Source organism: Sus scrofa, chromosome 7 (assembly GCF_054392235.1).
Source record: "Sus scrofa isolate SSC_HxYL_T2T_F1_AM1 chromosome 7, Sscrofa_HxYL_maternal_Yorkshire_Landrace_v2.0, whole genome shotgun sequence".
Taxonomy (NCBI): domain Eukaryota; kingdom Metazoa; phylum Chordata; class Mammalia; order Artiodactyla; family Suidae; genus Sus; species Sus scrofa.
Genome location: NC_139389.1, coordinates 28,002,759 through 28,027,693, shown reverse-complemented (window position 1 = coordinate 28,027,693; position 24,935 = coordinate 28,002,759). Strand labels below are relative to the sequence as shown.

The 24,935-nt window shown below is 53.4% G+C and overlaps 2 protein-coding genes and 1 long non-coding RNA gene across 4 annotated transcripts; 2 read left to right on the top strand and 1 right to left on the bottom strand.

Annotated features, from left to right (window-relative positions):
* The first annotated feature begins 1,095 nt into the window (after nucleotides 1-1,095).
* On the top strand, nucleotides 1,096-15,059 carry ABHD16A (abhydrolase domain containing 16A, phospholipase). 2 transcript variants are annotated; one of them, NM_001195326.1, is given in 20 exon segments: nucleotides 1,096-1,267; nucleotides 2,255-2,311; nucleotides 3,025-3,091; nucleotides 3,338-3,424; nucleotides 6,370-6,455; nucleotides 8,082-8,155; nucleotides 8,340-8,462; nucleotides 10,120-10,234; nucleotides 10,335-10,436; nucleotides 11,372-11,435; nucleotides 11,871-11,920; nucleotides 12,348-12,471; nucleotides 12,933-13,037; nucleotides 13,268-13,331; nucleotides 13,740-13,796; nucleotides 13,940-14,002; nucleotides 14,167-14,243; nucleotides 14,325-14,423; nucleotides 14,512-14,558; nucleotides 14,728-15,056. In NM_001195326.1, coding segments are annotated over 20 exon segments (1,677 nt in total). In that variant the 5' UTR covers nucleotides 1,096-1,135; the 3' UTR covers nucleotides 14,812-15,056.
* A 5,191-nt stretch (nucleotides 15,060-20,250) lies between these two features.
* LY6G5C (lymphocyte antigen 6 family member G5C) lies at nucleotides 20,251-24,537 on the top strand. The gene is made up of 3 exons (XM_003128309.5): nucleotides 20,251-20,350; nucleotides 22,081-22,248; nucleotides 24,236-24,537. Exons 1-3 carry the CDS (start codon nucleotides 20,254-20,256, stop codon nucleotides 24,397-24,399), a joined length of 429 nt encoding a protein of 142 aa, XP_003128357.1. The 5' UTR covers nucleotides 20,251-20,253; the 3' UTR covers nucleotides 24,400-24,537.
* Nucleotides 23,469-24,913, bottom strand: LOC106504367 (uncharacterized). Its single transcript, XR_001297785.3, has 2 exons — nucleotides 24,737-24,913; nucleotides 23,469-24,370 (listed from the first exon to the last, which is right to left on the bottom strand). It is a non-coding gene; the product is annotated as an uncharacterized LOC106504367 (long non-coding RNA).
* Nucleotides 24,914-24,935: the final 22 nt, after the last annotated feature.

The window sequence follows — 24,935 nt, the reverse complement described above, 5'->3', positions numbered from 1 at the left end:
GCGTATTAAGGATCTGCCTTTGCTGTTACTGAAGTGTAGGTCACAGATGCAGCTCCCATCTGGTGTCACTGTGCCTATGGCGTAGGCGTAGGTCACAGATGCAGCTCCCATCTGGTGTCACTGTGCCGATGGCGTAGGCCTTCAGCTACAGTTCTGATTCGACCCCTGGTCTGGGAACATCCATATGCCACATCTGCAGCCCTAAAATAAATAAATAAATAAATAAATTTGCTCTTTAACATACCTGACTATTACATTTTATGTGTTTGAGAGGAGTCCCCGCTGTGGTTCAGCAGAAACAAATTTGACTAGTATCCAGGAGGACGCAAGCCTCGCCCAGTGGGTTAAGGATCAGGCATTGCGCTGAGCTGCAGTGTAGGTTGCAAAGGAGGCTTGGATCTTGCATTGCTGTCTGTGGCTGCTGTGCAGGTGGGCAGCTGTAGCTCCGATTTGACCCCTAACCTGGGAACTTCCATGTGCCACGGGTGCGGCCCCTAAATTTATTTATTTATTTATTTATTTATTTATTTATTTATTTATTTATTTATTTCATGTGTTTTTGAATTTTATACCACGGTGTCATGTTGCGTGTAATATTCTGTGGCTTTCTTTTTTTCCAACACTATGTATATGGTTTTGAGATTTGTTCATGCTAAAGTGAGATAATTTATCCTGCTGAAAACCAGTACTTCACACATCTTAGCAATACTATCCTCCCATACATGACCAAGGCGCAACTCCCAATTCATCCAAGGCTTTGCTTTTCTCTTTCAATAAATGCTGTAATTTTCACCGTAAAATCTTGCATTTCTTTTATTAGATGTATTTCTAAACACCTTTTTTGTTGCTCTTGTCAACTATCGCTCGAGAGTCTGACAGCATTAAGAGACAGAAAAAAGTGACAACATTTTAGCTCTCCGCGTTCCAAACGCTTTCAACTAATTTCTGACCATTGCTGTACCCGTAGCTCCAAACGCAAGAAACCCTGCTCGAGGAGCGCTGAAGATGTCTCAGCTCCGCGCGAGGCGGAGCCGGTACGTGCTGACGTCAAGGGCACGCAACACCTCGGAGGCGGGGGAGGGCGGGGCCGGCGGGGGGACCTGCTGCTGGAAGAGCAGCGGCCCGGGCCGGGGCTATGGCGAAGCTGCTGAGCTGCGTCCTAGGACCCCGGCTCTACAAAATCTACCGGGAAAGGGACTCAGAAAGGGCCGCGTCTGGTGTCCCTGGGACTCCAACTTCAGTCACTACCGCCTCTTCCAGCTCCTGGGTGAGTCGAGTTCTCCCCTGGTTAAAAACATGGTATGGCCCAAGCCCCTTTGCGGCCTTTGCTCCCCAGAAGCGTCCATTATTAGGAATCGGGGGAGCCAGTTTGTCAGGCCAGGTGTCCGCAAAGTCTGCGCTCTTTGTGCTTCCTGGATTAAAGTCACGTCTGTGAACTGGTTGACTCCTTTGTCGCTGTTTGCCGGTGTTTTCTCATTCCGACTCCCACTCCTTGCCTTTTCCTCTCTCGGCCCCTCACCCTGCGGGTCGTGGTTTATGCCTGTCCCCATTGGCTTTTAAGTCGGGAAGAGACCCTGCGCGGATTCCGGAGCTGGATGATTTTGCCATCAAACTCTCCATTTCTTCTTACTCAATGCCCTACGCGGTTCCCTTTATCTTCCGTGGCCTTGAATTTCAAAATGACTTCTTCAGCAGCATATCATATGTTCGTTTTTCCCACCCCACCCCCGCCTACCGTGGAGACCCCGGGATCATTGCGTTCATAAAAGCCAGGGTAGGGCGGTAGGCTGTGCCCCTAAACGTTCTCTTCCTTTTTGTCAGTAGTCTCAAATTATGTTTACTGTCCTCTACACACCGCCCACCCCAGCCAAATTCCCTTCCTTTATCACCCTACTCTTCTTTCTGATGCTCTTCTGTCCCTCTTAAAGTTGTCATAGTGTCTTGCCTTCTCTAACCCCTCTCCCCTATGCACACAACTCATTTGAAACTGGGTCGTGAAGAAGGAGCAAAAGTCGTCCAAGGATGCTTTCACCTTAGCTCCCAAGCCCAGCCCCCTGTTCTCATGGTCTGGGGTGGAAAATCAGGTTCTGAGTTGGGGTGAGGGAGAAGGGCTTTCTTGAGAGACAGGGCTGTCCCAGGAGAGGTGGCTTTGGGGGTGAGAACCAGAAGACATACATCAGGGCTTCTGGAAGGGAAGGGGCTGGGGGGATATGTCAATGAGTAGGGTTCTTAATTCCGCCATCTGTTTTGGCAGGATACATATTATCAGCCCCGTGCCCTCGAGAAACATGCTGACAGCATCCTCGCGCTGGTACGTCTGCCCTGGCCTCTGAGGCTTCTGCATCTTTTCAGACCCAGCTGCCCTCCTGAACTTTCTCCTCCCTACCTAGGCGTAGGCTGCACCCCTGGGGGTGGGGGATGCTCCGGGCTCTGCTGCAGATGTCTCCAGCACACACGCTGAAGCTGGCAGACGTGGTACTCCCCTTTGGTGCGGGCGCTGCTTTCTCTGGGGCAGCCTGAGCCGTGAGGAAACTGTGTTTACTCGTGGGACCATCCGCAGGTGCCGAGCCCTGCTGTCCCTGGTGCCCTGTCCTCCCTGGCAACTAACCTCTTCGGCTGCAGAGACAGCTGTTCTCTCTGGCAGGGTTCCTGTGGTGACCTTTGTGCATCTCTTGGGGACCAGGCCAGGGGCTCTCCTGAGCAGGGCTGATTGAAAAGGCTTGATTAACCTCAGTAGGGAGACTGGCCTTTAACTGCGATATTATGTCCAGAGATGATTAGAGGAAGAAAAGAGAAGCTGGACCTCGTTTTCTCAGCCTTTATTATGCTCTAACACATTGCCTTTCAACAAATAATGGAGTACCTACTGTGTACATTGTGTTATGCACAGAATAGGTACTTGATACCATATCCCCTGGGTTATCTACTTTGCCCAGAGCCTAGGCCTGGAAATGGCAGACTGGTGTGTGTGGGGGTGTGGGGGTGTGTGTGTATTGATTGCTTATTCCTGTCTCCCTGCTGCAGGCTTCAGTCTTCTGGTCCATCTCTTATTACTCCTCTCCCTTCGCCTTCTTCTACTTGTACAGGAAAGGTCAGTGTGGCTTCAAAGGTGGTGGGACAGGAAATGGGCAGGTTGTTGGCAGCTGAGCCGATCCCCCAATGAGGACAGGGGACCCATGAGGATGGCTTGGCTTCCCTCTTCCCAGCAGGCATCTTCTTCTTCTGAGGGCGTGGCTCTCCCCAAAAGGGCGGGCAGGGGGGCGGTTGGGGCTGACCTGGGGAAAGGAGCTGAGGGGCAGTCAGGGGAGCTTCTCACATAACCCCTCTCCCCGCCCAGGTTACTTGAGTTTATCCAAAGTGGTGCCGTTTTCTCACTATGCCGGGACATTGCTTCTACTGCTGGCGGGAGTGGCCTGCCTCCGAGGTAGGTGGAGATTGAGCCTGGTTTGGATCTATCCATCACTGAGTAAATACTCACCAGGTACTTTTCTGCAAATACGATTTGGTGCTGGGCCCTAAGGGGACGTAATTAATGGTCAAGGCATGATCTTTTCTTTAAACGGCTTGAGGCGTAAGTATGAACAAATAGCGAAAAGATTTGCTCTTTTCTAGAAAAGATGCAGATGCCCCACAGCCGTTCCACATATATCTGTGTATATGTTTGTAATAATCCTAAGCTGGGCTCCATGGCCCCAAATAGCAGAATGGATAAATATATGAGGGCATATAGTCCCACAGCAGAACACCAGGGAGCAAGGGAGAGGAATGAACTAGAATTACACCCAGCTACACAGATGAGTCTCACAAATGTAATGTTGATGAAAGAAGCTGATCATTAAATACTTTATGCAGTACGTTTCCATTTATATAAAGTTTATATATTGCACATGACGAAAACCAGGTGAGGGAGATGCCTCAGAAAGGCGTCTGCAGCTGGTCGGCTACAGTTGGGTCCTGTCTCAAGTAAGGACCTTCTGCCTGTTCTGCCTCCTGATCTCCATGGGGCTGGCTCCCCACTCCGAGAGGCCCTCCCTGACCACTCTGTCTAAAAGTAGCTCCCAGGAAGTTCCCTTGTGGCACAGCCCGTTAAGGATCCAGTGTTGCTGCAGCTCTGGCACAGGCTGCAGCCATGGTACTGGTTCGATCCCTGGCCTGGGAACTTCCACATGCTGCAACTGCAGCGAAAAATAAAAATAAAAAATAAAAATAGCTCCCACTCCTCAGTCCCCTCTTAATTTTCAGTTTTGTTGATTTTTAATTGGGAAAAGTCCAGAAAGCAAAATATCAAAAAACCCTCAAATGCTTATGTTTTATGCTATTGCTTCAGATACCTTTTGTCAGTGAGATACTGAAGCGTTACAGACAGAGTTGGCGTTTCCATTGGGACCTTCCCCACTCCCATGCTCCTCCTTCCCCAGAAGTAACCATTGTCATCTGGTGTGGTTTCTTTTTCCTGCTCCGTATTTTTATACTTTTACAAAGTATATCCCTCATTCCATCACATCTAAGCTGCTATGAATTGTAAAATGCATACTGATCTCAGAGTTTTCAAGTGTGAAAAAAATAGGCATCTTAGAATCTGTGCAGTATGGTAAAAAGTATAAACGATATATAGCATTTTGGGGGGTGCATTTTACTTTTTTTAGCACAAATGCCATCCGTCCATCCAGATCATTCTGCAGCTTGTTTCATTCTCAGTACTGTTCAGGGACTTTACCATTGATGATACATAGCATTCTAGTTCATTCTGGCCTTATTTTCTTTATCATACTTACCCCTCTCTGAAATTTTCTTCGTTACTCACTTATCGTCTCTCTCCAGCCCCATCCGACCCTCAAGCAAAATGCCAGCTCTCTGAGGGCTGGGATCCGCGTCTCTTTTCCTGCTTTCTCTCTCATGTCAGAACAGTGCCTGGCACGTGACACCAGTCGGGTCAGTGGGAGCAGAGAAGTCAGAGTTTGAGAGTCCTTGGCAGGGAAGAGAGAGCAGATGCGATCTCCGAGGGGCCCAGGGGCCGAGGGGGGAGAACAGAGCTTAGAGCTGAGAATGGCTTTCGATTCAGAGAGGGGAGTAGAAGAGGGGGGGAGGGAGGAGCAGCCCAGGAATTAGAAGGAGACAAAGATGGATCCAAGAGAGGGGAAGCTTGAGAAACGGGAAGAGTGCTGAGTGCATGGTTGAAAGAGAACGAGGGAATTCCCGTTGTGGCTCAGCGGGTTACAAACCCAACTAGTATCCACGAGGATGTGAGTTCAGCCCCTGGCCTTGCTCAGTGGGTTAAGGATCTGGCATTGTTGTGAGCTGTGGTGTAGGTTGCAGACATGGCTGGAATATGGTGTTGCTGTGGCTTCGGCGAATGCCGGCAGCTGCAGCTCCAGTTCCACCCCCAGCCCTGGAACTTCCATAAGCTGCAGGTTTGACCCTAAAAAAAAAGGAAGAAAAAAAAAAGAATGAGGACAGAGGAAGGGGACTCAGCTGCAGTCAGGAAGTAATTATGGGGCAAGAGCAAGAGCCGCGAAGCCAGATGGCAGGAGATAGAATATATTTGGAAAAGAGATAGAAAGGTAGCACCAAAGGAGGAGGGAAAAGGAGAGCAACCAGTGTTAGCAGGGGTGGAGCATGAGGGCACGTGACAGTGTTTTAAGCCTGGGGAGAGTGAACATTCTCGAGGGTGGAAGGTCAATAGTCTATAAAGAAATAAACTGGAGAAGTTAGGGAGGGGAAGAGAGCTCGTGCCAGTGGCTGGATATGGAGGAGGGGAGTTGGCTCAAGTCTCCTGTTCCCCCAGATCCTGGGCCCTCTGTTCCTTTCCTTCTCACTTTTTTATTTTATGGCCACACTCGTGGCATGTGGAAGTTTCCAGGCAGTTTCAACCTACACCACAGCTGCACTGGATCTTTAACCCATTGTGCCCAGCTGGGGATTGAACCTCAACTCAGCATTGACCAGTGCTGCTGCAGTTGGATTCTTTTTTTTTTTGTCTTTTTAGGGCTGCACACACTGCATGAGGAAGTTTCCAGGCTAGGGGTCAAATCAGAGCTGCAGCTGCCGGCCTACACCACAGCCCCAGCAATGCTGGATCCAAGCTGTGTCTGTGACCTACATCACAGCTCAGGGCAACACCGGATCCTTAACTCACTGAGCAAGCCCAGAGATCGAACCCGCATCCTCATGGATACTAGTTGGATTCATTACTGCTGAGCCACAATGGGAACTCCGCAGTTGGATTCTTAATCCATCCTGCCACAGCAGGAACTCCTCTCACTTCTCCTTCCAGGGCCTTCTCCTTGCCCATCTCCGATTCACTCCCTGAAACCTATTCATCTTGCTTCCCAGTTTTCCTAACATGGTTTCCTATCCTCTCTCCACCAGGCATTGGCCGCTGGACCAACCCCCAGTACCGGCAGTTCATCACCATCTTGGAGGCAGCACATAGGAACCAGTCCGCAGAGAACAAGGTGAGAGGCTCGGCTGCCTGCCCAGAGCAGCGGCCTGGCTTCCCCCCGGACAGGGAGACGTGTTTTGCCACCTGGCCCCCTGGGCGCTTGCACGTTGCTGGATCCCTTCTCCCCTCCACAATCGAACTATCTGCCCCAGGAATTTTTTTCCTCCCTAACTTCTGATGGAATATTCCACTAGAACAGTCCTCCCCACCCAACCCCATCTACAAGAATTGTCTAGATGGGGAAACATTCCATAATATTTCTTAAAAGGGGGTTTTCTCCAGCACAGCAGTTCTTGCTGTAAATGTTTGTTTACTTCTGTTGGGTGCATTGACTGCCGCGCAGCTTTTGTTCAGGGATGGGACAAGATGGGCAGGTATGTCCACGCTTGTGCCCAAGAGTACAGCCTGGCGCCAGGAGCAAGAAAAGCCAGGGCAGAGTGTCCTTGGAGTTCTGCCAGCCCAGCCAGTGCTGGAGTGTGATTATCTGTGAGAAAGGGCTTTGGAGCCTATAAAACGCTTTCCTGATACAGAGGGGTTTCTGGGATCAAACAGCTCTGACCACTCTCATTGTGTCACTGCTTGCCCCACACCACCACTTATGGAGCTGTGTCACGACGCTCCACCACGCCACTGGCCGAGCATTTGTATACACCCTTCGTGACCCTCACAGCAACCGCCCGAGGTGGCATTATTACCCTTATTTATATGTCTGGAGAAACAGAGGCAAAAAGAGGTTACATGCGCCAAGCAGAGTCACCGAACAAGGAAGTGACTAAGCTTGTATTTGGGTCCAGGTCGGCCCAGAGCTGGCTTGAAATGTGCTTTCCTTCATCTTATTTTGTTTTGCCACTTACATTTTTGTACTGTTTTTCTGTGGCTCTCTCTTAGCCAACAGTTATTTTTGAAAATGTCAAAAAAATGTCTGTGACAGAAAATAAAAATCTAGTCTCCAAATAGAGCCCTGGGGGCTCTGGGGGCGGGGGAAGGAAGCCAGCAGAGTGGGAGACACAGCTCTTGCTGCCCTCCAAAACGCATGTGGGCTGGCTCGGTGGGTGACCAGAGGCACAGATGGTCTGGGTGGCATTGCTGGCCCCGGGGCTGCAGGAGTGTGATGGAAGGAAGGCGGCCGTGAGGATAGAGCAGTCAGAGAGGGTTTCGCTCCAGGGGCGGCCCAAGTGCAAAGGAGCCACTGTGGGCGTGACGTCCCTCCTTCCCTCTCACCCTCCCTTGGGACAGACATTCTGATCCTTCGAGACAGCACCATGTAAAGGACCCAGGTGGCGAAGGGAGCATGACCAGCCGGCAGGGCCCCCTCCTTCTCCTCAGAAGCACCAGCACCTCCAGCCACCCCTCCTGGGGGTGAGTCAGTCTTAGACTTTTAGCAAAGCGAAGAGTGTTAGGTCCCCTTTCTGGACGAGGGCAGACAGGCCAGTCTTGATACCCAATAGGGCAGCCCCTCGAGCCTGGCTTTTCTGGCCCAGGCAGAGCTTCCCATCTGAGGGAAGGTGTTGACCTCTGTGCGGGGGCTGTCCCCTGGATGATGGCAGTCTCGGGGGTGGGTAGGTGGGCCTCCCCTGACTCGCCTTTACATCCCCCCCGCCCCACCCCCCTGCCCGCCTTCTCTCTCTGCCCTCCGCAGAGGCAGCTCGCCAACTACAACTTTGACTTCAGGAGCTGGCCAGTCGACTTCCACTGGGAAGAACCCAGCAGCCGGTGAGGCCCCGGTTCTTTCGCTCCATCCTTGCCCTGACCTGTCCCCCACCTCCACCCCCTCGCGGGCTGCAGTGCCGGCCTTCCAGCACCGTCTCCTCATTCCTAGACCCCACCGTCCTACGGACTTCAGACGTCCAGCTTGCTGCTCCTGACCCCTCCTCCCCTGCATCTTTCCATTCCTCAGGAAGGGGTCCCGGGGGGGCCCTTCCCGCCGGGGCGTGGCCCTGCTCCGCCCAGAGCCCCTGCACCGGGGGACGGCAGACACCCTCCTCAACCGGGTCAAGAAGCTGCCTTGTCAGATCACCAGGTGGGAAGCAGCAGGGAGGAGAGGCCTGCGGGGGTGTTGGGGGGTGGGGGACCTGGGGGGCATGGGCTCCAGGGCCGGATGCTCCGTTGTGAGATACCTGCCCCGCACTGCGGCTAGTGTTGTGTGCATTGTGTTGTTTGTAGCAAAGAAGTCTTAAATCCACATTTATGTGTGAAAAAAAGAGAGATCCGAAGTCTGGCAGGTGGTGCACGAAGTGTTGGGATGTTAACACACAGAGCAGCGCTTTCAGGGAGGCTGAGGGAAGGATGAGGTTGCGGGTGGAAAGGGAACACGGCCTCAGCTGCAGCAGGGTCTGGTGGCAGCTGTGGCCCTCTCCTGGCCCTCTCCTGGTGCTCCTTGGCTATTCCACTTTGAGGGAGCTGCAGCCTGCATCTGTGAACAACCCGCCTCCTGGAGTTGGTGAGATTAAGTGGGGTCACATATTCTGAAGGGCTCCCATCTTGCCTGGCTGCCTGAGAGCATGAGCTAGAGCCCACCTAAATCCTAGTTAGTGGTACTGACGCTGTCAGAGTAACAACAGTGACCGCTCACGTCCTGCAGCAGAGCGGCTGGGGCCTAGGAGGTGGTCGTAGGACACCAAGGAAAGGGGCGGCCTGAGGGGTCAGTTTTTGACCCAGCGCTGACTGTCAGAGAGGTGAATCAAGTTTGAGGTTTTGAGTCGGGGGTGATGGATGGGATTCTGGGGACAAATCCTACTTCAGGATTAACTGGAAGTGGTTGTCATTTTCAAGAACAGCACCTACTAAATCTTATGTGTCTGGTTCAGTACATTTGTTCAAGAAATACAGTGGGGCGTTGCTGTGGCCGTGGCAGAGGCCAGAAGCTACAGCTCCAATTAGACCCCTAGTCTGGGAACCTCCATGTGCCGTGGGTGCGGCCCTAGAAAAGGCAAAAAGACAAAAAAAAAAAAAAAAAAGAAATACAGCGGGCTTGATCCCTGGCCTGGGAACTTCATGTGCTGTGAGTGTGGCCAAAAAAAAAAATATTATTAAGCCCCTATAGTAGGCTCTGGGCACCTACTATATGGCAGATATCAGGCATATTGAAATGAACAGTATAATGTATTTGGGGACTTTTTTTTTTTTTTTTTTTGCTTTTTAGGGCCTTACCTGCGGCATATGGAGGTTCCCAGGCTAGAGGTCTAATTGGAGCTACAGCTGCCGTCCTAATGTCAGATCTGAGCTGCGTCTGCCACCTATACCACAGCTCACGGCAACGCCGGATCCTTAACCCACTGAGCAAGGCCAGGGATCGATACCCGCAACCTCATGGTTCCTAGTCAGGTTCGTTTCTGATGCACCACGATGGGAACGGCTGCTATTTGGGGACTTTTATTAAATTATATTATACATTAACAGAATCATAATTGTTAATTACTTTGCTTTTACTTATATATAAAAAGCATTATCATAAAACTTAGAGTATTAATATGTGCGTATGTTCATACTAGGCCACAATATCTTTAAAAGATTGTAGTAAAAAAAGTTCAAAAAATTGGTGCTTATATTAAGTGCTGAGAGAGGAGAACGAAGCTACGAAGGTCAGGGGTGAAGCAGGCCCGAGTTTGTAAGTGCTGGGGCTGGGACATCCCGGGCTCCACTGGGGTTGGGGGTTGTTAACCCTGTGTTCCCCACAGCTACCTGGTGGCACACACCCTGGGCCGCCGGATGCTGTATCCGGGCTCCGTGTACCTGCTCCAGAAGGCCCTCATGCCTGTGCTGCTGCAGGGCCAGGCCCGGCTGGTGGAAGAGGTGAGGCTCCCCTGCCCCCACTCCCCATAGCCCTTCTCCCCCAGCCCAGGAATGTGGCCTCCCACCCCTCCAACTTGGCCATTGCATCTCTGCCACTCAGTGTAATGGACGCCGGGCAAAGCTGCTGGCCTGTGACGGCAACGAGATTGACACCATGTTTGTGGACCGGCGGGGGACAGCCGAGCCCCAGGGACAGAAGCTGGTAAGAGCAGGCCGGGGGCCCAAAGCTAGAGTGTGGGGAGGGCAGCGGAGGTTCCGGGGATCTCAGCTCTGCGACCCAAGGAAGCACAGTGGGATAATGCCATCTCCCAGCTCCACCCTAAAGACCTCCCGTGTGTGTGTGCAAAATAAAATAGATGAAGAAGCAGGAGCTGACGTGCAAGGGCCAAAAAGTCATCATTATAATGGTCGCCACTTAGACAGCACTTACACTTACGCGCAGGGCATTGGTTTGATCCTCACAACAGCCCTGTAAGGTAGGTCCTATCTTTATCAGCCCATTTTACAGATGATGACACAGCAGCACAGAGTAACCTTCGCAGGTCACACAGTGAGTGGGGAGCTGGGATTTGAGCCCAGGCAGCCTGGCTCCCAAATCTGCATCTATGCAGCAGTCCTGGAAGGAGCGCTAAGCCAGCAGCGCCCGGAGCTGGGCTCTAGTCCCAGCTCCGCCCAGCTGCTCCCAGGGTCTGTGTGAGCCCCACCATCCCTGAGCTTCAGCTTTGGGCACCAGTAAAGTTTATCTGACTTTAAGTCTGGAGCCCAAGGGGGAGAGGGAAAGCGATGGGCATAGCACAGGAAACAAACAGTCACAGAAAAATTAGGCCCTAAGGTGGAGAGAAGAAAAATCTATAATCCCATTCCTGAGAGATACTGGTGGTCTTTTAAGGAAGAATGGACACTGTGTTGGGGGGTTGAGTGTTTCAGGTCAGGTCGTTTCTCTTCCTCCGAGGGTCCAGTTTGCTAAACATTTGCATCTGCTTTGTTTCTGACTTTATGGACTTGTGGATTCCGTTCCCCTTGGAGAGAGCAGGAAAGGCTCCCTTTCCTCTCTCCCGCAACGCTCCCACAGGCCGCCCTCCCTGCCGCTAGGGACACTTTCCGTCCCAACTTGTCTCCTTCCTGCTTCCCCTGTAGGTGATCTGCTGTGAGGGGAACGCAGGCTTCTATGAGGTGGGCTGCGTCTCCACCCCCCTGGAAGGTAGGTCCCTGGCTCAGCCACCTTCTCTCTGCCCCTCTGAATGGAGTGTCTCCACTGTCCTGCGTGAAGGTGACCTCCCGGGGCCTAACTGCTTTCACTGCGTGAGGTTGAGACACTTGCCTTTGGGGAAAAGACCCTCCTCATTTGCTTTGCTAACCTTATACCCCTCCCCTCGGGCTGCATTCCCAACCTTATTATGCTCTTTGTTCAGCGCCCCCCCAACCCACACACAGCAGTCACATCTCTTTCCCTTCTGCCGCCTCAGAACCTTTGGTGTCATCTCCCCATTCTGGGAAGGCTTGGAGTTATTCACCTCTGAATTGGGGGGTATTTAAGGCTCCAGGGTCCTGCTGCTCCCTCCCCCAGAGCTGGGGACAGAGAGGGGCAGGGCACGGGGGCCAGGAGGTCCCAGCCTTTCCTCGCCCTGTGTTACAGCTGGATATTCAGTCCTGGGCTGGAACCATCCCGGCTTTGCTGGAAGCACGGTGAGACCCTCTCTGGAATCCCTTTTCCTGGGTTATGGTCTGTCTCCCTCTGGTCAGCCACTAGAGTCAGGGAAAGGGGTGTATATTTCTGTAGTTTTTCCCACTCTCCTGCGACCTGGGTGTCCAGGGCAGGGAGCTGCAAGTCCCGTCCTCTCACACGGTGGGCCTAGCGGGGGGAAGGCCGTGGATCTTGTGGTCAATGTCTGGTTTGAGCGAGAATGGCCCCTCCTCCCCGCCCTATTATTTTTTCTTTTCGGGAGTTTGTTCTTCCATTAAATAAGACTGTGGCACTCTGAACTGTCTCACCAGGTCCATCTTCGCTCTCTGTTGCAGTGTAGCTGCGGGAAGGGTCCCTGCCCGGAGGGTAGGGGTGGCAGGCCAGAGGCCTCTGGGGCTGACCCACTCGTCTTTGCCCTTCCTCCTGCAGGGGGTGCCGTTCCCACAGAACGAGGCCAATGCCATGGATGTGGTGGTCCAGTTTGCCATCCACCGCCTGGGCTTCCAGCCCCAGGACATCATCATCTATGCCTGGTCCATCGGCGGCTTCACTGGTACCAGCCTCCCCGCCCCCCGCACTGTGGGCACATTCAGGCCCTCTCCGAGTTCCCCCAGGAGACGGGGGAGGGGAAATGCAGGGATGGCCCAGGAGTGGGGTGGAGGCTTGATGGCGGAGAGGACAGAGGTGGGATCTCTGAGTGGGTCTGGAGGAAGGTGTCCTGTTCGTGTGCATGTCACATTTCCTTCCACGCTTGTGCCCAGTTCTTCAAAGCATCAGAGCCCGGCTCTGGGGTGGCAGATCAGGGAGTGGATGCTTCCTCTGGTACTGTCTCTAGCGCACTTCTTTTTCTCACTCCTTCCTCTCCGGGCCATGCCCTGGCCCAGTGAAGCAAGCGGTTAAGGAGAGGCCTGGGCTGACTTAGCAGGGAGGATGCCTATAGAGTCAGGAGACGAGGGTGGGGGTGGCAGGCAGGAGCCCCCCGGTCCTCACCCTTTTTCCCTATCCTGGTACCAGCTACATGGGCAGCCATGTCCTACCCAGACATTAGCGCCGTGATCCTGGATGCCTCCTTCGATGACCTGGTGCCCTTGGCCTTGAAGGTTATGCCAGACAGCTGGAGTGAGTGCAGCTCCCAGGCCTGCCCTTCAGGGACGGGGTGGGCTGGAACTGGGAGCTGTTCTGTGTGGAGATGGTTCCCCTATGAGTGGGGGAGCAGGTCACCCCATTGTGGAGAAGCAGGCGGACTCCCTGTCTGGGGAGCATCAGTTTTCTATGTCCATGAACAGTGGGAACCTTTGTGTTGGGCCGGGTTTTGACTCTGCTGTTCCTTCACATGCCTCTTGCTCTAGGGGGCCTGGTGACCAGGACTGTGAGGCAGCATCTCAATCTAAACAACGCGGAACAGCTGTGCAGGTGAGGGTCCAGCACATGACACCCCCCCCCCCGCCCCCAGAGATGCTGCTGGGTGTCCAGATGCTGAAATGAGTACCAAAGTATAAGTTGGTAAATGGCCACTGCCCCACTTCCCCCAAGTGACCTGCTGCCACCCCAGCAGGCCCAAGGCCTCCCAGCCTCCCTGGGACCCTGGACCTCCTTAGGATCTGGCAGCCAAATGGTTCGTACCTGGCACAGCAGGGATCCCAGCAAGGCCTGACTTGGAGCAAGGCGCCTTCTTAAATATTCTCTCACCCCTGGGTGAAGGGCTCACGCTGGGGGCCCTGCAATAGCAGGGGTGAGAACGCAGCCAGTGCAGGGGTGGGGTGGCCAGTTGTCCCCTGCCTCCCTCTGAGCTCTCCCTCCCCCCTGTGCGGTCCTCTGCAGGTACCAGGGCCCTGTGCTGCTGATCCGAAGAACCAAGGATGAGATCATCACCACCACGTGAGTGCCTGGGAGCCCCTGCCCTCTGTCTCCCAGAGACAGCTGGGAAATTGCACCTCCTCCCTCCGCCCACCAGAAACCCAGGTATCCAGGCCACCTCCCCGACCTCCAGCCCCTGCAGTGTACACTCTTTTCACCCCCAGGGTTCCTGAGGATGTCATGTCGAATCGAGGCAATGACCTCCTGCTGAAGCTGCTGCAGCATCGGTGAGAGTGGGGGTCGGGGGGTGGGGAGGATGGGGTGGGGGGTTCGCATGCACGCGCAGATGCACACACGTGTGTACTGACACAGCGCGGGGAGAGGGGGCGGATCGTTCAGGGATGAGGCGTGAGGAACTGGTTCTGACCCTGGCCTGGTGCTCCCTGCGTAGGTATCCCCGTGTGATGGCAGAGGAGGGGCTTCGAGTGGTGAGGCAGTGGCTGGAGGCCTCCTCACAGCTGGAGGAAGGTGAGAGGGAATCCGCTGAGGGCTGTGCCTGGGGCCCTGGGAGACCAGCTTGCTGATGGGCCCTTCTCTCTCCATGACCAGCCTCAATTTACAGCCGATGGGAAGTGGAGGAGGACTGGTGCCTGTCGGTCCTCCGCTCCTACCAGGCCGAGCACGGGCCCGAGTTCCCCTGGAGCGTGGGTAAGGAGTCCTGGGCCAGAAGGGCTTGGGAGGGCCCAGGAGGAGGGCGAGTACTCAGGGCCCCTCTTTGAGCATCTCCTCTCTGCAGGGGAGGACATGAGTGCAGATGGCAGACGGCAGCTGGCCTTGTTTCTGGTGAGTTAAAAGGGGTGGGAGGCGGGAAGGGGGAGCCCGAATGGCCAGGGGGCACATGTGGGGCGTGGGGCACCGTGTAAGCATCAGAAGTGGCAGCTTTCTCAAGTGGGTAGTGGGTCCAGAGCCTGTCTGAGCTCTGCCTGCCACCTGTCCCACCCTCTGCCCTCAGGCTCAGAAGCATCTGCACAACTTTGAGGCCACACACTGCACCCCGCTCCCGGCCCCCAACTTCCAGATGCCCTGGCACCTCTAGGGACCACACTGGGACTCATTCTGGAAGAACAGATGGGAGGAGACTTGAGGAAGGACCCTATTATTTGTGATTCTCTGAGTTTATTTTGCTGTTTATAGTTTGTGGCAAGTGGGGGACCACCCCCCCTCTCACTGTTCCTCTTGCACGTTTCCCCTGATCCATCTGGCAGTACCTGACCTTCCCCAAAACACACCCTGCATTAAATGAATGGATTATTCCTAATAATTAATAAAAAGGTATTTTTTCTACTGGCTGGCTAATTTTGTGACTTCCCAGGTGTCCAGGAAGCCCAGGCTGGGAGTGGGGAGTTGAAACTGCAAAGGTTTGGGCTGGGCTTTGAGAAATCCCAACTCCGTGGAGTTCCTGTTGTGGCTTAGTGGGTTAAGAACCCAGCTAGTATCCATGAGGATGTGGGTTCAATCCCTTGCCTCATTCAGGGGGTTAAAGGATCCACCGTTGCCATGAGCTGTGGTGTAGGTCACAGACGCAGCTAGCATCTGCTGTGGTTGTGGCACAGGCTGGGAGCTGTAGCTTTGATTTGACCCCTAGCCTGGGAACTTCCATATGCCATGGGTACAACCCTTAAAAAAAAAGGGAAAAAAGGTGTTCCCGTGGTGGCTCAGTGGTTAACGAATCCAACTAGGAACCATGAGATTGCGGGTTCGATCCCTGGCCTTGCTCAGTGGGTTAAGGATTTGGCGTTGCCGTGAGCTGTGGTGTAGGTTGCAGACACGGCTCGGATCCCACATTGCTGTGACTCTGGTGTAGGCTGGCGGCTGCAGTTGCAATTGGACCCCTAGCCTGGGAACCTCCATATGCCCCTGGAGCGGCCCAAGAAAAATGTCAAAAAGACAAAAAAAAAAAAAAAAAAGGAAAAAAAAAACCCAACTCCAGACAGCCAGGCTATCCCTCCCCCTCTCAGCTGTCACCTCAAGCCTGAGCTGTCCTCATAGCACAGGTCCCTCCCAAGCCACCCCTCCCTGTCGTGCCTAGTACTGTCTCTTACCTAGTACTGTTGCTGAAGCCTCCTTGGTGCCTCCAAGGCCTTCCTGCAGGCCAGCACCCCAAGGGACCATGGTTGCTTCCAGCTGCTTACAACTCATGATTTGTTTACAAAATACTTTCTAGCACCTGGTTTTCACCTGCTCAGCAATTCTATCGATTTCCTGATTTCCCCGGCCAGCCTGCATGGTTTCACCATCACTGCCTCCCATTTTCCTTGCTCAGCTCTTGCTCTTCCTGTGGGGACTGAGGAATGGCCCGCTCCCCATGTCCTATGCAGCAAGCCCTGCACACCCTCCTCGCCTTGTCATCAAGTCTCTCTCCACACACCCTCTGCAACTCAACCAACACAAGGCCTGCCAGGAACCGATGCCCAGGTGCCAAGGCCTCATGTCCTCCCAGGGCCACACTTTGCCTTTTTGGACAGCTGTTCGAATGTTCTTAGTTTGAACTTGAGGAAGCTGGTTCCCTGTAACTTCCATTCTATTTCTAATCCTTGGATCTCACGGAACAGGAGTCTCTCCCACCCCATGGTTTGTGGCCCGGCTGCCTTCTTCCCTTGGAAACCTTTCTTCCAGATGCCACACCCTTAGGTTTACCACCCTGGGCCCACCGTTTGGAACAAGACACCTAAGGAGGGCAGTGATATTCTGATGTCCTAGATAGTCTTGGGCTGGTTTCAGTGTCTCCTCCCACCTCAATGCACAGGGCTCCCCTGCTATCCCTGGGGAAGAGGCTGTCCGGCCCCAGCTCTGCAGCTCCTTAAGGGGAAACATACAGAGTCTCCCCTGGAAGGAGGGACCTGAGACTTGTCAGGTGACAAGACGCCTGCTATTTATGGTTGGAAAAGAGGAGGTGGCCACAGCTCCAGAATGTTCCACCTTCAGTAAATACTGGAGAGCTGATACTAGTGCCCTTCTCCTCTGTCCTGTCCCAGGGAGCAAACAGGGTGGGAAGCGTGGAGCATGGAGCTGGGGGACCAGCTGCTTCATTCTAAATTTTGCCTTCCTGAGCCATCAGGACAGTTAGCTAAGGGAAGCTCCTTAAATGCAAAGAGGGGGCGCCCAGCCCCACCTCTCACACCCTGGAGACAAAGGACTCCCTCTTCCTGGCCGTGGCCCTTAGGGACTCCCCTCCCCCCACTTCCCCCTCCCTCCTCTTCCTGCACTTACTACACAGAACAATGGATGTCGGGAAGGGCCCTTGGAGACTTGAAATGGGTGGGGAGAGGTGAGGCTCAGCATTTGAATTCTGTACCACCCACCCAAGGGGCCTCAGTCTACACCCTCAGATTACTCCCCACCTGAAAAGGCTCACAGCAGCTGTGTTTGTTTTCAGCACCCCTCAGCCCAGTATGGGCCGCTGCCCACTCCTATCTTATTTAGCAGGGTTCTAGGGGTCTCAGGGGAAGACCAGCTGAGGTGCAGACCCCGCATCTGCTGGGGCTCTGGATCTTGCTGTACTGGGGGCCAGGTGAGGCCGGAACACCCAGGCATCCCAGAGTTGCTGAGCCAAATGGGAGAGGGGCCAGAGGCTGGGGAAAAGGAGAGCTAGCAATCGGACAGGAAACCATCCTTTATCTTACCCTCTTTGGCCCAGGCTCCACTCTGCCCTGCTCCCAGGGTGAGGTTCTGGACTAGGCTCTGAGCCGTGTGTTTAGGTTGAGGGTTGGCTCTGCTTCCTGGGAGGGGCATTTGTTTCCTGCACAGCTGTCACAAGTAAAGGGGGGCCCGGAGGGCGGAGGGCTCCAGAAAGTGAGGGGGTCCAGGTGTCCGAGATAGCCAGGTCCCTAACTATCCATCCATCAACCACCAAGCTTTCCCAGCTCCCTCGGGAACTCAGTCATTCATGGTTTCATTCATTTATATTCGAATTAAAAATCCTCTCTCTAGCTCCTCTCCAGATTTTCGCCACGATCTATTAGTTCCCGCCCCTTGTTGGCCCGAGATCCTTTCACCGAATTGTGGCGCTGGGTCCTCAGGCCCGACCTCCTTTGTTTCGTCTTTTGGCTCCTTAACCCCCAGGCATCCCTTGTCCCTGGGGATACGAATCCTCCCCGGCAAGGATTTAGTCAGCCGCTGTTGTCACCAAGGCGACTATTGCAATGCCCCCACCCCCCGGCACACCCCGAAAGCCTCCGCCAGGCCCGTTACCCCGGCAACAAACTCTGGAACCTCTCCCCGAGCACCTGCCGCGCCCAGCGGCGTGGACAGGGGAGGAGCGAAACGAACAAGGGCGGCGGGACTAAGGACCCGAAGGCCACGCCCCCTCTAAAGTAGGGCAGCCCCAAAATAACCACTTGCCTCTTTCCTCCTGCTACCGTCTGGGCCCACGGTCGCTGTAACTCCACTGCAAGTCCTCCCAGACTTCTCAGGGAGATCCCTACCAGGAGGCCCAGCCTCAGCCACCCATAACCCCCTTAGCCTTTTCGTGGCGGTTACATGAGAGAGAGAGAGAGAGAGAGCGCGCTGTGAAATTCCGTTCCGCCTTTTCTTTGCTCTCTTTGCCTCAAGAGCAGCCTCCGCTGTTTTTCTTTTCTTCTATCACTCTGTCACCCACTCAGCAAACATTTATGTAGGTGCCGGGTGCTCCTCCCCAGTTCTCCATTACCCTGACTTTTCTCTCCAATAATTCTCTTATTTTATCATCCCAAGGCTCTCGGGGCGTGCGCAGTGGCGTACGTTTTCCTCCTGTATTTCTTCGTTCACGTCTGTTTTACTAGGCATGTGTCTCCGTCCGTTTCTTGCCATCTTCCACCGCAGCACCCCGAGACCAGAAAAAAGATTCTCGGAGAGTCTGGCACTTTAGCAGGAAAACCTCGCCAGACCCCGCCCCAAACCTCCAGACCGGAAACTGGGGCAGGTGGGGGGCGCGTTCCTGGGAGCCAGGGACCTCCCCTGACCTACTGACCCTTAAAGTAAAAATCTGGGTGGGTCTCACTCACCGAGAGGGAGACTGACCTGGTGAGACGCCCGCGGGGCAGGCGAGTCGGGCCAGCAGGCCCCCGACGGAAGAAACGGATGGGGCGCCTGGAGCCCGTCCGCGGCAGCTCATTGGTTGCTGTGAGGTCTCCGGAATCCTGGACTGGGAGGGACGTTGGCGCCATAGTGCCACCTTCCGGGGAAGCCGTGCAGTGCTCTGGGTGGCAGCGGGGGCCGGACGCCCGGGTTTCTTCCCAAGTGCCTGGCCAAGAGCTGAGCTTGGGCGGGCGGCCGCCCTCGCGTCCTCCCAAAAACTCTGAAGTGCAGCCAGGCGTGGAGAGCGAGCGCACAGCGCCGGAGCCTGTGGGCGCCGGAGATCGGACCCAATGACCTGCAGCTGAGCTGAGGCGGGCCCGGAAAAGCGGGGGCATAGGGAAAGGCTCTGGCTTCCCAGAACCCACAGGGCGTAGTGGGCTAATACGGTCCCTGGAGACTCAGGTGTCCTCGCTTTTGGATTTCTGACACATCTTTCCCATTTTGGAAAATGGTATCACAATCACTCCCTTTCGCAAAGCCTATCTCCCTTCCCTCACCTCACAAGCAGTCTGAATCTGTCCCGTCTTCCTGGGAAACGTAGCTCAGATTCCTGCACCGCTCAACTTCCCTCTCTTCTGTTAGACCAGGCTGCCATCTTGTGACTGGACTTGGGAATAGCTTCCTAACTGGTTTCCCGGCCTCAGAAATCTACAAACAGAAATCTGAACCTGTTACTCCTCTGCTGAAATCCTTTTGGTTTGTAGTAGCCACAGCTCAGGTGCTTCCTCCTCCCCCATCTCCCGTCACTGTCTGTTGACTTGTCTTCTGCACTAAACTGTGTGCTCCGTGACGATAGGGGCTTTGTGCAATATTGTATCCCCAACATCTGATGCAGTGATTCAATGAATGTCTGTTAAATTCATACGAAATGCGTTTCTTCTTTTTTTTTTTTTTTTGTTTTTTTTTGTTTGTTTGTTTGTTTTTGTCTTTTTGCTATTTCTTTGGGCCACTCCCGCGGCATATGGAGATTCCCAGGCTAGGGGTCCAATTGGAGCTGTAGCCACCGGCCTACACCACCACAGCCACAGCAACGCGGGATCCGAGCCGCATCTGCAAACTACACCACAGCTCATGGCAACGCCGGATCCTTAACCCACTGAGCAAGGGCAGGGACCGAACCCGCAACCTCATGGTTCCTAGTTGGATTTGTTAACCACTGCGCCACGATGGGAACTCCTCTTTCTTTCCTTTCTTTTTGCCACGATGGGAACTCCTGAAATACGTTTCTTTTCTCATTCTTTTTGTTGGGTCCTTGTCCCCATGCCAGGATGTTAGGCCCCAGAATGGCTGTGGGTGAGGACACTCTGTCCCTCCGGCTGTTCTAGCTCTGAATTCCGCCCCAAAAGGATGTTGCCTCTCCCTTTCCTCTTGGTCAACTTCTCTTCCATCAATATAAGGCCAAACTGGAGGCTGGTGGGCAGTCATGCATTTTATGGCAGGCCCTGCAAGTAGCTGGAATATGGGCTTCCACCAAGCCCTGGCCCTCTTAATAATGCAGGTCATGATGAGCTTGGTGTTTGGTAAGTGTCTCTAAGGGGTCAGAAGGATCTCCTAGCCTGCTGGATAGAGAAACCCACAGACACCAGATGTCTGGGTACATGTGCCAAGGGCATTCAGGTAAACCAGGCAGGAGGAAAGATGGGGTGGGTGGGCTTGGTGGGATAATGACTGGGGACTGATAACGGGCTGATGTTCACTCTGAGAGAGATTTCAGGTGATTACTGGAGGGTTTTCTCACTTAATAGCAGTCACCTGAGTGGAGATATTAAAGAGAACCTCTTTGAATCCGAGGGCAATACAGAAGAGGGAGGGTTGGGGGAACACGCCAGATGACAGCCCCAGGATCCAGCGTAGAACAAGGATGAATCCAGCCTGATAACTCGCTTGGCTGCAAATCACCATCTACACAGAAACAAGATTCAAAGTGTTGGCTCATCATCAGCCTCACACCAAGGGTTCTGCTGGGGACACGTTAACGAGTGGTCTGGGCCTGGGACCGGAGGAGGAGGGAGATGAATAGGCATGTGTTTGTGAAGGGCTTAGGTGAACAAAATTAAAAATGAATCTGTTCAAGAGTTCCCGTCGTGGCTCAGTGGTCAACGAATCCAACTAGGAACCATGAGGTTGCAGGTTCGGTCCCTGGCTTTGCTCAGTGGGTTAAGGATCCAGCGTTGCCGTGAGCTGTGGTGTAGGTTGCGGCTCGGATCCAGCGTTTCTGTGGCTGTGGCTGTGGCTGTGGTGTAGGCCAGCAGCCACAGCTCCAATTAGACCCCTAGCCTGGGAACCTCCATATGCCGCTGGTGCGGCCCTAGAAAAGGCAAAAAGACAAAAAAAAAAAAAAAAAAAAGAATCTGTTCAGTGGGACCCCCTCAAAGAATATGGCTTTGGGCTACTCGAAGTCTCTGTCTACATGTCTTGTGCTGATGCACTCTTATGTTTTCACTTCTGCTAATTACAGATGAAGAAAGCATATTCCAGGAGTTCCCACTATGGTACAGTAGGTTAATTATCCAGCATTGCTGCAACTGTGGTTCAGAGTCAATCCCTAGCCTGGGAACTTCCATATACCATGGATGCAGCCAAAAATGAAAGAAAAAAGAAAAGAAAGCATATTCAAAAGACTGTCTGGGGTGGGGGACCATGAAACCAAGTCACAGAGGAAGAACTGTCCTAACAAGGCTGCCAAAACGTGGAATAGGCTGCCTTGGCCTAAACTTTGAACTTAGAGACTTACAGAGTGCTGGTAGACACATTAGTCCCTCAAATAAATGTTTAATTAATTAATTAATTTCTCATTTCAGGAGGTGTAAGAGCAGAGAACGGAGATTTTTTAAAATAAGAACTAAAGCTTTTGATGAAAGGTTAAGCCATATTTTTTTGTTGTTGTTCTTTTCAGGGCCGCAGGTGCGGCATATGGAGGTTCCCAGGCTAGGGTCAAATAGGAGCTACAGCTGCTGGCCTACACCACAGCCACAGCCATGCTGGACCCAAACCATGTCTGCAATCTATACTGCAGCTCACAGCAACACCAGATCCTTAACCCACTGAGTGAGGCCAGGGATGGAACCCACGTCTGCACGGATACTAGTTAGGTTCGTTACCCTGAGCCACAGTGGGAACTCCTAAGCCGGATGGTTGTAAAGAATTGGTGATTTTATGGTTTTCTGAGATGGGGAGGTAGGAGAGAACGGTGGGGTCGGACAGCCGGGAAATTAGGTGGGTTTAGGGTCAGCGCTTCTCTGTGTTCTAGGTGAGTTTGATCATAATGATCCAGAACCCCCTCATCCGATTCAGTTAACCAAATACTTAAGCTGCTATCGATGCCTCCTGGAGACCAAAGAGTTGGGGTGCCTTCTGGGATCTGACATCTGCCTCACCCCAAAGGGCAGCAGCTGCATGACTCTGATCATAAAGAACAGTAAGCTGCTGTCTCCCTTCCATCCTGGGCCCAGTCCATTCCTGAGCTGAGCCTCCGCCAGCCTTCTAAGCTGCGCTCCAAGCCTGGTTCCCACAGCTCTAAGACACTGATCCATCACTATCTCTTCCTCTCCTTTGGAGCCATGCCCCATCTCCACTTGCACCCCCACCCCTCCTTGGCTCACCCTCCTCGTAGGACCCAGCCTTGCAGGGGACCCTGGAGATTGCCTGATCCACTGGCCTTTCCTTGGGCTGCCTTCTCCCCGCCTGCCAGCATCACCCTTCTACCTCGTCCACTGCTTCTTCCCAGTCTCCTTCACTGAGTTTTGCCTTATTGTCCTTGACCCTGAACAGTTTCATGTTCACCAAAGTTTGGTCCTTAGCTGTCTTCCTCTTTACTCTCCCGGCGGATTTGGTCTGCTTCTTCGGCTTGACCCTGCCACCTCATACCGCATCCTTCTAAATCTGAATGTGATGCCAAACGGTTGGGTCAAATTGCCCTTTGGGCATCTCCACTCATTTTCAACTTGTCAGAAATTGACCACATTCCCTTGTTCCTCGTACCTGCTCTCCCATATCATCCCTCACCTTTTTCAAGTGAATAAATAGATAACACACAGACTCAGTGCCTGGCACTGTTCTAAGCATTTACAACCCTCTCAGGTAGGCATCATTATCCCCATTTTACAGATGAGGAAATGGAGGTGCAGAGACCAGTACCCTGCACAAATCTCTTAGAGGCTGAGCCACAATCCCTGGTGGCTCCAGAGATGGTGCTCTTAACAACTGCTGAATGAAGCTGCCTTCATTTCATTATACTTTCTAAACAGCTGGTGCTTAGAGTGGTTCCAGATCAGAGAGTATTCAAGGCTATCAAAGAAAAGACTCCTTTCCACTCCTGGCCCAATCCACCCAGCCCTCAGGCATGAACAACATAAAACTACTTTTTTTTTTTTTTTTTGTCTTTTTGCTATTTCTTTGGGCCGCTCCCGAGGCATATGGAGGTTCCCAGCCTAGAGGTCCAATCGGAGCTGTAGCCCCCGGCCTACGCCAGAGCTACAGCAACGCGGGATCCGAGCCGCATCTGCAAACTACACCACAGCTCATGGCAACGCCGGATTATTAACCCACTGAGCAAGGGCAGGGACCGAACCCCGAAATCTCATGGTTCCTAGTTGGATTCGTTCACCACTGCGCCACGACAGGAACTCCACATAAAACTACTTTTAAAATTGCCTTTATTGACCTTTCTGTGATCACATCCCACCCTCTACAAATAGGCTGTTTACTCCATTTTGCCGTTTTTTCCTCTCCACAAACAGGAGCATACTACTGCAAACCCTGTTCTTTTTAAAACTGCAGTTGCAGGAACTTGGTGCCTCTGTAGCAGTTTCTAACCAGCGTCCTCATCCTACTGACCCACTGGGTAGTTCTCCCCAGCAGGGACACGTCGGAGTGATTTACTCATCCTCCTACTGCTGGACCTTTAGGTTGCTTCCAAGTTTTCAGTCTCTTAAGCAGGGCAGCAGGGAACATCCCCGTATATGGGCACAAAGATTGCCCCATCTAACATGTGTAATAGCAGCAGAGATAGCATCTTCTCTCACGTTTGATCCATAAAATAAACAAGACACCTCCTGTCTGCAATCCGACCTCCAATAAATACATCGCCCAACTTTTTCTCAAATGGTCCCACCCCCGGTGCTGTTTCGCCTCACTCTGCTCAAGTCCCAGCTCACCCCAACTGTTCCAACTGTTTCTGTATTTCCATATGGCTCTTTCCCACCAACCTTCCAGGGGCAACTTCTGAAGAGTTCATTCATGGCTGGTGACTCCTGGTCCCTGCCCAGTTCCAGGACTCTGCATTCTGGGGGCCCAGGGAAGGCTGTGGGGCCAGGGATGGTGGGTCCATGTGGCGTGAGAGAATGGGAGGGTTCAGGCCTTTGCCTGGGACCTCTGTGTCCCTGATGGCTGCCGTTCCTCCCCAGACAGTGGTTCCAACGTCATGGTGAGTGACTGCCGCACGAGGGAGCAGATGAGCGATTGCTCCTACACCCACACTTCACCAGTACTGGGCTTCTGGGTGTTCTCGAAATGCTGCTTCCGGGATTTCTGCAACAACCCTAAGAACAGAGTGTCATATATGCCTTAGAACATCTGCAGAGACCTCTGGAGTAAAATCCTGCCAATTTCCAGCCATCCTCCTGATTTCCACCTGGGAGCAGCCAAAACAACACCCAGTGGCCCTCCGGGCACCTCAGTGGCACTTTTGGGCCCGAGCCCATCTGATGCTTGGTGGACGCCCCTCAACACCCCATCCCCCCTCTGCCCCTTCCCCAGAGATCTCTGGAGTTTTGCTCCGTCTTTCCTCCTGTCTGCTCCTGCCTCAAGGCTGCCCCTTCGCCCTGCTTTGCGTCTCCTTTTCCCACTGCAGGCCTCTCTCGCCCCACATCCCTGGATGTTCCTCCAAAATAAACGGATGTACACACTACTTGGTCTCTCTCTCTCTCTCCTCTGGGGGACGGAGGCTGGGGGAGGTGGTACTGCCTGACTGCCCCATCATGGGGGCAGGTAAAGGCTCCCAGCTCTGCGAGGCTCTGCTCCTGCCCTGCTGTTGTTAGACTGGACTCTGGGTGTGAAGAGGTGAAGAGGAACTGGACGTGGTCCTGCAGTGAAGACAGAAGTGCT

Bases quoted from the DNA above. Each gene is read 5' to 3' on its own strand.
- ABHD16A (XM_084966349.1), top strand. From the start codon at position 10,151: ATGCTGTATCCGGGCTCCGTGTACCTGCTCCAGAAGGCCCTCATGCCT. The intron at 13,332-13,739 runs GTGAGGGTCCAG...GGTCCTCTGCAG, and splicing joins AACGCGGAACAGCTGTGCAG to GTACCAGGGCCCTGTGCTGC. The intron at 14,559-14,727 runs GTGAGTTAAAAG...CTCTGCCCTCAG, and splicing joins GGCAGCTGGCCTTGTTTCTG to GCTCAGAAGCATCTGCACAA.
- LY6G5C (XM_003128309.5), top strand. From the start codon at position 20,254: ATGCATTTTATGGCAGGCCCTGCAAGTAGCTGGAATATGGGCTTCCAC. The intron at 20,351-22,080 runs GTAAGTGTCTCT...TCTGTGTTCTAG, and splicing joins CATGATGAGCTTGGTGTTTG to GTGAGTTTGATCATAATGAT. The intron at 22,249-24,235 runs GTAAGCTGCTGT...GTTCCTCCCCAG, and splicing joins GACTCTGATCATAAAGAACA to ACAGTGGTTCCAACGTCATG.